The following is an 11,419-nucleotide window of genomic DNA, read 5'->3' on the forward strand; positions in this document are numbered from 1 at the left end:
GAAGTACTCTTTTAATATCGTCAATTTGATTTAAGGTTCGAAACATAGGCCCTATCACCAAATTACATTACGAGCACAAAGCATGAAATGTCGTACATTTCAATTTGTTGTAATGTTCTTTGTTTGACTTCACGTTTTAGGCTTCCCCATTAATGGGTACGGCGCACAATGAGAACTGTTTACTGAGTTGCATTGGAAAGCAACAAGTTGCCCAGAATGAGAGGGGGGGCAGCACAGTGGAAGTATCGGTAACAATCCCGTGTTAGTCCGAATAAAGGTGACGTTCTCTTTCACACATGACTCCGCAAAAAAAGGACCGCCTTAATATGAATATTAAGAGAAATTCTGATTACTGATTACACGATATTTGTGAAAATACACAGAATAGTAAGTAAAGGTACAGATAAAGCTATCCCTGTAACAGGCCGTGGAGGCCCATAGGTTTTGATACGTAAAGGCTCCCACATTTTCTCAAGACAATCGGCTCACACATGCCGGTAGGGTTGTCAGCCTTACGCGCCGGCCGCCTTTTACCACCAGGAATATTCCTGGTACTCATTTCTGTTAGAGGCTGAGTCGGCATCAGGGCCATAGTGCGGCTAGAAGGATTAGGTCAATTGAAAAAAAAATCCAATGTCCTCGTCGGGACTTGAAACCGCGGCCTTCCGGCTTGTACCACAGTGCCTCAACCAACCACGCTACCGCGTGCCCCCTTCCTAGAAATAATATGTAAGGAATTAAATTCTGAAGTTATTATTTCTTAATAGTACAGTTTCTACTTTCTTTTGCTAAAAACGCTCAGACCTAAATGGCATGTTTACTTCTGTCAAAATAACTTCTTTTTTTTTCTGATTTCTTCATTGGAAAAACTGGGGGTCGCCCTATATTCGGGCTATAACGGTGACACGAGTGATGATAACAGCAGTGCTTCAGTTTACTGTTTGCTAGCCGATCTGCTCGGCAATACCCCAGTGTAGCAGTACCAAACGTAAACTGGGAAGTGTAATGCACTGAAAGGTTTTCATGTTTATCTTCGTGATATTAATATAAAATAACAGAATTGTAAGAACATTAACCAATCTATTTTAATCATAAGTAGGCCGCGCCATAGCTCAAGCGGTTAGTTGCTGGCTTCCCACCGCGGTGGCCCGTGTTCGATCCCAGGTATAATCAAGTGGGATTTGTGGTGGACAAAGTGGCGCTGGGGCAGGTTTTCTCCGAGTACTTCGGTTTCCCCTGCCAATCTTCATTCCACCAATTGCTCCACAATCGCCCTCACCTATCATCTGGGGCTGGTAGAATAGGCCAGAAATGTCCGATGTACAAGGGACTTAGTCCCACCCCACTAGCAATAAAAAAATAATCATAAGCAGTGTAACTGTATCCCTATATTCAGGTAGCTAGCAGGCTGCTGAAGATGAAAGAGACATGTTCCTCCGAAACGTCGGTTGCCTTTCAACCAACTACGTGGCGCTATATACCATAAGATAGAATACTTCCATAAAGCACTACCATGAGAACCTCAAATACTACTTTTCGGTTATTAACAGTGAATCAGACAACTGACAACTGCTGACAAGTAGCGGTTTAGCTGTAGGTGTAAACAACTCCATAGAGCAGAAAATTTCGTAGAAAGTAGATAGTTGCTCGGCTGATATAAAATTTCGATCTTTTATGATTCCGATGGTCTATTATCGTGTTCTAAACAACCTGTCATGGGACCATATTCTGAGTCAGCTAACTGTCTATGGCCTTACAGCCTGCATACGTTCCATTTTAATATTATCCTACCATCAACGCCTCGGTCTCCGTGATTCCTTTCATTTAAGTTTTTCAGCAAACATTTTGTGCAATAAAATCTCTGGTCGTGAACCTCAAGGGACTTGGCGCCAAGACGAACTGATTGGCGGTAAACCGCCAGTCGTAAAGAAACTCTGACTCTGACTCTCAAGCTCTAGCCCGTGTGGAAGCGGGTTCGAATACCTCCACCTAGCCCTGCGAGTCGTAGGAGGCGAAGAAAAGGGGGCCCACTCCCTGGGGGTAGAATTGGGCCTCCCTGTTCCTGGGGGATATAAATAGGGGGCCCGGCTCTCCAGGTTTGGGAAGTATCGAATCTGAGACGGTAAAGTATGGTCTTGAGACCGTGTCTATTCACTAACACGATAATATTAAAATAGAGCTTAAAGAAATACAATATGACGGTGTTAGCTGGGGTCATTCGGTTCAGGGCAGGATCCAGTATCGGAAACTTTTAAACACTAATGAACTAAGAAAGTCCACAAAAGGCTTACCTGACTAGCTGAGCGACTATCAGCTTCTCAAAAAGGATTCTCCTCCGTGGTTCATATTGAACTATCATTCTTTCAAAAATTTCGACAGTTTTCCCACCTTATCACAAATGGTTGTCCATCTTCGATTCCTTTTATCAGTCGGGCAACAGCAGTGAACATGTCTCAGTACAATCCCCAACAGACAACGAAACCCAACACGAAAAAGAAGGTTCATAACGCTCGTATCTCCTATCTCTGGCAGTGCTGCCAACATGACACTCGTGTAATGTTACATCTACGTTATACGCTCTTGACATAATATTTACAAACAGTTCCATTAAGGTCCTCCATAAAACTCACCTACGCTTGTCGCACCTGAGGCAAAGCCAAGCAGTCCCGCCGTCGTTTCGTACCCGACATGTCTTGCAAATCCTGCACCCACAGTCACAACAGTCAACTCCTTTGTTCATCAGGATCCCAAATTCGGTCTGGCAGAAGGTACAAGCCCGCCCCCCAGGATTTGCTTCCCTTGGGCGCCAGTCACTTCCGGCTCCAATTGGTCTTCCGAGTTCCAGACCCAGCAACTCTGCCTCAAGTTCACTGCAACAAACAGAAAGGAAATCTCAAGTCTCGGACAGATATCAATGCGCATGCGTGGCAAACAAACATAAGTAACTTCTGTACCAACTGATCTTCGGTGCAATGGAGACCTGGTGTGAGCGCTGGAATATTAAAATGAGGATAAGACTCATGGTAGTACTTCTCTCACAGTCGTCGACAGCCTGTGTCTCATCTTACAATGAATGGACGAAAACTCCATTTGAAAATAGTGTAAAATATCTGGGTGTAATCTTAAATAAGTTATATGGAAATTGCACATCGAAATGATCGAAGCCAAGGCCATCAGAACATTTGTTGGATTATATTCCCTATTCAAAAGTGAGCAATTAAGCGCTAACATTAAACTGACCCTCCACAAAGAATTCATTAGGACTATAATGACTTAGGCTTGACGCGCTTCGGAATTTACGTCAGATACCCACCTTTTAAAATTGCAGCGCCTGCAACACAAGGTTCTCGGCACCGATGAATATTACCAAGGTGCACACCGGTCCGCGAGTTGCACATGGCTTTCAACCATCCGTTCGTATATGATTATATAACAAAATTATGTAGGCAACAAGCAGAGGTCATACAAAACCATGAAAATGCAAATTTTCACAGCATTTGACAAGGCGAAGACCGACAGAGATACTACAAGAGGATTAAACTTGGCAGCGGTCAAGCATACAACCATTCAAGCGACCAGACTGCCGTTACAGCGGTAGATACTGAATATACTGTATATAAATACTTTTAATAACAAGTGAAATATAAATATATTGTACATATTGAAAACTGACATGTTATTGTTGACAACGGCTCTAACAAAAACATACCCGTCCTCTCGTCAGAGAGGGCGCCCCACAAGTAAAAAACAGCGACGGTCAAACAGAATCTAATATTTGATCACGAGCCTCAGATGAGGCTCGACAACAAGACAGACTGACTAACAGTCAGTCGCAAAGTGACTTTGACTTGATCTTCGATGCTAGGTCACAAGGACTTAATAAAACTTTTACCAATTTCGATTCATGCCACGAGTATTTTTTTTTCCCCCACTTTAAAAGGTATTAAACAATTCCAACTGTTACGCAACGAAACAGACCCGAGATGGCTCAGTCGGTATAGAAATGGATTAAGGGCTCGACGGCCGAGGAATTTTGGTTCGATAATCGTCAGGGGCAAAAGATTTTCCATTCTCCACGGCGTCCAGACCGGGCCTCTCGGGCCCACCCAGCTCCCTACACAATGGGTACCTTTCACCTCTATGCAGTGCCAAGGTCGAGAATACGTGGATCCACACATCCACAACTCATACGTTTTTATGGCGTGGTGCTTAATTAATTGAGAGGAATAACTTTGTCTCTTTTACCTTTACCCTACACAATGAAAGGTGAATGCATAGTACTTAGGCCTTAAGTCATGATCTGACATATTCCGCCTACAAGAACTCTGAGGGTTCGTCATCATTACATGATGATAAAAATCGTTGCGTCGTCATTAGAAAATTATTATCTGGCTTTCTTGTTCTCTCTTTATTGTCACTACATGTTTCGGCCTGACCGGCCATCTTTAGGTGTACAGGGTGTGATGAAGGAATCAGCTGCTCACTCTAACGCTGTTCTGCTTTTCGTATGTGGTTGCCTAGGATTAACGCTACGTCATGTGCGTTAACCATCTGTTGCTATGCACGTGTTTGCCTTATCTGCAGTAACAATAAATAGAGAAAGGCCAAGAGAATATTCTTACATGTACACCCATTGCTAGGCAATGTGCTGATAAACAAGTTCCCGCGAAGAAAGATTCTTGGTAAACAGTCTGTTGCTAGGTTACGCAAAATTAGATTAGGCTCTGTTTTCTATGTCGTCCGCGCCGAGGACGCGGTGGAAAAATGGCGTTATGTAACCGGTTTCTAAGCAACGACTAGGTAAATATATTTCCGCGTATCGGACCGTGCTATGAAAGCGACGACGCCATCAACAATAGATACGGTGTATTCCGTGGGGTCTGTGCAGAGTGCTTATATGAGAAGGGAATTACAGAATTCGTTGAGTCAGTTCTCGGTAGGAGATAGCCACGGAAAGTTCGTAGATGAAGAGCATAAGAATTCGGCCTGTGAAGGCTTAACGTGTGATTAGAAGACTTCATTTGTGTGTAATACTTGGAGTGTGTGATTCAGTGAGACTGTTACAGTTCCCGTGTCATAAACCCATCAGGACTAAAAAGATTAATGTGGAGTGACTGTAAATTGTAAAAATCAGCAATAGTATAATAATTAATTATAGTTACGAACTGTAAGTATCCAATAAATCCAATCACCAATCCAAACCCGCGTCTTTAGTCACTGATACACGTGACAATATTAACCGACGGCAGAAAATAGGAGCTCAAAGTCAGATATACGCAGTGCAACACAATGCTGCAATTTAATTTTACAAAATCATTAGGTTCTACTTTCAGCATACAATTGAAATCAAAACTGTCATACCGGAGCTCTCGTTTAAGACGCACAACTTTTCTGCCGTAAGGTTGCCTGAGGTATGACGTACAATGTAAGATGTTTCAAACAGACAAGAGTCAGCAGAATAGGAACTAGTGGTTAGTCCGGTTACATAGTCGCAAATATTAATGAATAAACATCACGAGATAGCTGAAACAATTGCTGACGGCTTTCACAGATCATAGCTGAAATAAATCTTATTATAACGGTCCAACGGTACAACGAATTGACTCCACAGCAGGTCTTAACAACAGCGTCACGGCTTAACAATGGAAATAGAAAGCAGGGATTAGGGTAATCGCATTTGAGACACAGCAGACAGTTTGAAATAGGAGTGACAGTCAGTCCCACGCCGCCCATTGCAGATGCTTTCAATAAAGTCTGAATCTCCTGTTTTCCCTGCAAAACACGGCCATATTTACAGTTAGGTAACAAAGGCCTCCGACAATTTGTACTCTTTACATACGATATTAAAACTCCGTGGCCTGTAGTCCGCAAGCGAACTATACCGAGCGACAGCCGCTTTTAGGCGAAGTTAGTGCAAAATTTTGCAGATAGAGGGTCTCACGTGGTCAGCGCAACGGATCCCCACGGTCGTTAATCTCGGTTTTCTAGACCGGAGATACTATTCCCTTGAAATAGCCCCTCAATTATCCTCACAAGGCTGGGTGGGCCCCGTTCCAGACCCAACACTTCTCAGAAAAACTGGTAGCACCGGGAATCGAACCCGAAGGTTAAGAATAGTGGAGCTACACCCCCACCCCTACGTCTTCATGGCGTGGTACTTAATCAAGTCCAGGAATGTCTTTACCTGTTTACCTTTATATAAACATGCAGTCAACAGTTCAGACTATATTGTCAAATAATAGTATGATAAAGTAGTGACTTATGACTCGGGAAGAACAGGTATAAGGAATAATGTGAAGTTCTATCCCGGCATTTTGCCTGGGAGAGACGAGGAAAACCATGAAAACCTCACGACAGTCGGTCTTCCGACTGAGATTTGAATCCGGTACCTTCCGAATTTCTCAGATGCGTTACCGCTTGAACCAAAACAAGATATGGTATCAGATTCTCTTACATACAAGATTACAAACATATCAGACGACAAATTACATAATGACCATGAAAGTTTGGTTCTGGGATGTGAAAGAAAATTAATAACTTGAACTTAGACACAACTGTTTACTCTTTTTTTTTCCAGTGACCCACGCATACCCCTTCTCTCATTTAATCACACGCAACATGACCTTTCACCTCATAAAACGTTGCTGGATACGCTATACATAACTAACTAGCAGAACTTGAAGTTTCACACCTGTTAACACAAAGCCTAGCCGCTGGACACAGTTCACCTCCCAACTTTATAACCTACAGAGTGAACCGAATAATTTTACGTACAGCAAACATGAATAAACAAACAAACGCCTTGGATATATTCCGCACGCGAACTATACCGACCGAGCGATCGCCGCTTGTCGGTGAAGTTAGTGTCAACTTCAGCGGATAGAGTGTGTCGCGTGGTCAGCACAACGAATCTCCACGGCCGTTAATTTCTGTTTTATAGACCGGAGCCGCTATTTCCTTGAAGGAGCTCCTCAATTATCCTCACGAGGCTGAGTGAAGCCCAGACCAGACCCACTACTTCTCAGAAAATCTTGTAGCGCCGGGAATCGAACCTGGACCTCTGGATCTGTAGCCAGGAACTCTGACCACTAGACCAGAGTGGCGGTCAGAGCAAACACCGATGCCAGTACAAAAGTGTCGAACTGTCCTTACTTCAGATATTCCAGATGTTCGCCACTAGCATCCTAATATGTACGTCCTACAAAGCCGAACGACGGAAGCACAACGTGGCAATGTTATTGTGGGACATCTTTCTGCTTTCTGTACAATCCACAGAGGGCCAATCTCAAGAAATTAAACGAGACAGAGGGTATAGAGCAGTGTCGTTTTGAAATCTCAAATAGATTTGCATTTTGGAAAACCTTGATGGTGAGGTGGATATGAATAGAGCTTGGGAAATTATCAGAGAGAATATGAAAATGTCTGCCAAAGAGAATGTAGGTTATTATGAATTTAAGAAGCATAAGCCATGTTTCGATGAAGGACACTCAGAATTTTTAAAGACAACCTGCAGTGGTTACAGGATCCAAAAGAAATAAATGGGGATAATCTCAACAATATAAGACGTGAAACCAGCAGGCATTTCAGGAATAAAATGAGGGAATATCTGAAACATAAATTTAATGAGCTTGCACCGAACAGTAAGAATAAGAGCATTGGAGATCTGTACAGAGGAAAAAAATTACTTTAAGAGGGGCCGCCAAATAACTTAATGAAGGATGAGAATGGTGATCTGCTTGCAGATTCCCACAACATTTTGAATAGGTGGAAGAACTACTTCTCTCAGTTATTGAATGTGCATAGGGTCAGTGACGTTAGGCGGATGGAAATGCACACAGCTGAGCCGTTAGTACCTGATCCTAGACCTTCTGAGGTTGAAATTGTTACTGCAAAGTTGAAAAGGTATAAGTCGCCAGGCAATGATCAGATTCTGGCAGAACTGATTCAAGCAGGAGTAGAAATATTACGTTCTAAGATCCATAAGCCAATTAATTCTATTTGGAATAAGGAAACATTGCCTGATCAGTGGAAGGAGTCCGCCGTTTCACCAGTTCCCAAGAATGGCGATAAAACTGAATGTAGTAATTATCGGGGGATATCAATGATCTCAGCTTCACATATAATTTTATTCAATATCCTTTTCTCAAGGTTAAGTCCATGTATAGATGAAATTATTGGGGATCATCAATGTGGGTTTCGGCGTAACAGATCTACTACTGATCAGTTCTTTTGCATTCGTCAGATACTGGAGAAAGAGTGGGAGTGCAATGAGACAGTCCATCAGCCATCCGCAGATTTCAAGCAAGCAATAAGCAAGTAAAATATTCTTATAGAGTTTGGGGTACCCATGAAACTAGTTAGGCTGATTAAAATGTGTTCAAACGATTCATGAGGAAATTAAGAGGAGACTGAATTCGGGTGATGCTTGCTACCATTCAGTCCAAAACCTTTTGTCCTCTTGTCTGCTGTCTAAAAACATAAATATTAGGATATACACAACTATAATTTTGCCTGTGGTTCTGTATGGGTGTGAAACTTGGTCTCTGACATTAAGGGAGGAACATAGACTGAGGGTGTTTGAAAACAGGGTGCTGAGGTGAATATTTGGACCGAAGAGAGATGAAGTGACGGGAGGTTGGAGGAAACTGCATAACGAGGAGCTTCATAACTTGTACTCTTGGCTAACTATAATTACAATGATCAAGTCCAGTAGCATGAGACGGGCAGGACATGTAACACGAATGGGGAAGAGCAATGTATATAGACCATTCGTGGGAAAGCCAGAAGGAAAGAAACCACTAGGAAGACCAAGCTGTAGGTGAGTGGACAATATTAAAATGGATATTACAGAGACAGGATGGGATGTTATGGACTGGATCGACCTAGCTCAGAATATGGACCGATGGAGGGCTCTTGTGAACACGGTAATGAACTTTCGGGTTCCATAAAATCCTGGAAAGTTCTTGAGTAGCTGCAAAATTGACGTCTCCTCAGGAAGGGCTCAGCTACATGAGTGAGTGGCAATCCATATCCGAATTGTGTAGCCAACACAAGAAATAGAGAGGAAGAGAGAGAAGGAACATTAAATATCTATCCAAATACAACTGTAAGGCCAGCAATGGTCTCAGAACCAAGTGGACTCAGTCTCACCATACCAATTATAATAATAATAATAATAAGGTACAGTCACGAGAGGGTTGAGAAAATATTTCGAACTAATTCCTGGTAAGCACTCCATAGATTCACTGCAAAAAACAGCTATTGTGGGAACATCACACATACTACGGAAAGTGCTACAGTGTGAAGCTTGAAGCCTGAGTGGTGAGGTGCATCACTGGTTCAAGAAAAGGAATACCAGGAAATAAACCTGTGACAAGAGATGATGATAATAATAATAACACTGAAGGTTAGTCTACTTAGTATGCTTTTTTCCGTGGGTTATTTCGAGATTGTTCTCAGTACGGAGACTACACAGCGTGGAATGGTCAAAGGATAGACGGAAGATGAATTGGAAGGCCTTGGAAGGAAGTAGTAGTGGCCTAATCCTGTCATTAGCCTCGAGGGACCGAGGAAGATGACAAAGTACGTCAGTGATAACCTGTATCATGGAAAAGACCTGAACCGAGCAACTCCCGAATACACGTTGAGAACCTTACTTCCAGACCAACCTGTTCGGCCCATTATCATGTAGACCTACCAGTAGGGCCGGTTCTGAATCCATGAGGAAATGCTTGTAGTAGTGTAGCCATTTTTGCAGACAGCATAGTCGATAATTTTTAATGAAGAAGAGGACAGATGTGACCGGATCGTCCAACTACTCCTCCAGAGTCCACGCTTCCAAAGAGAAACACCCTGTATAAATGTGCTGTATACCGCTGACCAAGAATGTGGCATGTCCTAAGAGGTTTGGGTTCTCTCGTCCCTATTCCGTTTTGGCGTGCCTAACAGCATGTTAAGTCCGACAATGGAAGAGATATGAAAGTCCCAAGCGGAAAACTTCTCTATCCGAAGTGATGCTATGAATTTCCAGTGACATCCACCACAGTCCCGTTGTAGGTATTTGTGGATCGTTACAGTATAATTCATCAAATAACATCAGGTGTTACACTACCAATTAAGCTAATGATTCAGACTGTAAAGAGACAAAATAAAACAAACATTAGATGGTGCGTTTTCAGTTCACCCACACATACTCTATTCGCAGTATGATCTCTGTCGCCCCGTCATTTCCTGCAGTATTTATTATTGCTCCTGTTGTGTATTATTCGGACGTAATACATAAAACGAGCAGATCACAGTGGCCCTTCGGTCTAAGGCACTAGCTTCGCCAGCTCGAACATTGGAATCGTGGGTTCGAATCCTATTCAAGGCATGCATGTTTCTCCGCGTTGGTTCTGTGTTTGTGTTGTTCTGTGTGTAGGTAGCGGCATTGTGACGGGCCGATCCCCCGTCCAAAGAGTCATACGGACTGCGTACAGGATTAAGAAACTGAGAAAGCGACCAAGGTCCAATAAATGGCTTTGGAGCCACAGATAGAACGCGTAAAACGAAAGGGGAATTACCGAATGGGTTTCGATAACGTTTGATACTGAGGGAACATACACTGAAATGCATGGGCCGAATTTCGTATTTCGTACCTGTTCGATAACACCTGGCTCTTCTATGTGAATCTGAAATCGAATTCTTATATTAGTTTTCTCAGAACTCTACTAATCTTTAAAAAACAATGTTACATTATGAAGAAAGCAGTCTTCTGGGATTTGGCACCGTGTATATGTGGTGTTAACCGACGTTTCGGAGGAACGTATCGCCCCCATCTTCAGGGTTGAAGAAGTATAAGTAAGTCTGCAAGCGACAACATCGTGAGACACGGTCAAGCAGACTAAAGAACATACCGTTGAGCAGAGAGGGAAGGGGATGAACTGCAAGTAAACAAGTGAAAGCAGTGGTGTGGGAGGGGTGGGGGAAGGGAGCCGGGACAAGCGTGATTTTGTGTAGGGGAGAGTGTAGCCAGGTTAAATAGCTGGGCTTTAACTGTGAGCTGAGGGTGGGGGGTTGTTATGTTGGTTGGTCATGGCCTTGTGGCTTCCTGGATCTGGCGTCATATCCCGGTGGGTGGTTTTTAAGAGAACAGATAAGGGGTTTCCAAGACTTGCTGAGACGAAACCCATCCTCTCTGTTCATATTCCCTGGATGCAGTTCGATCTCAATGGCTTCCCTAATGATGCGATCCATATAGCGCGTCTTGGTGGCGAGGATGGAGGTATTCTGAAGCTGAATGCGGTGTCCCAGTTCGATGCTGTGTTCAGCTACGGCCGACTTGTCCGGATGTTCGAGACGGATGTGCCGCTGATGCTCCTTCAACCTCGTGTCCACGGAGCGGCCTGTCTGCCCAATATAGACTTTCCCGCACTCGCAT

At 43.3% G+C, this 11,419-nt stretch overlaps 1 protein-coding gene across 4 annotated transcripts in view; it reads right to left on the reverse strand.

Annotated features, from left to right (window-relative positions):
* Window positions 1–11,419, reverse strand: part of LOC111864960 — a 239,888-nt gene that overhangs the window by 143,719 nt on the left and 84,750 nt on the right. For 3 of the 4 annotated variants that reach the window (XM_033751637.1, XM_023852608.2, XM_023852605.2), the window contains one exon: window positions 2,631–2,870. In XM_033751637.1, coding sequence (XP_033607528.1) covers window positions 2,631–2,870 — 240 coding nt within the window. Of the gene's footprint in view, window positions 1–2,291; window positions 2,454–2,630; window positions 2,871–11,419 lie in introns of those variants that run through there. The other variant, XM_023852609.2, reaches the window with a different exon arrangement.

Source organism: Cryptotermes secundus, unplaced genomic scaffold (genome assembly GCF_002891405.2).
Source record: "Cryptotermes secundus unplaced genomic scaffold, Csec_1.0 scaffold209, whole genome shotgun sequence".
NCBI classification, from domain to species: Eukaryota; Metazoa; Arthropoda; class Insecta; order Blattodea; family Kalotermitidae; genus Cryptotermes; species Cryptotermes secundus.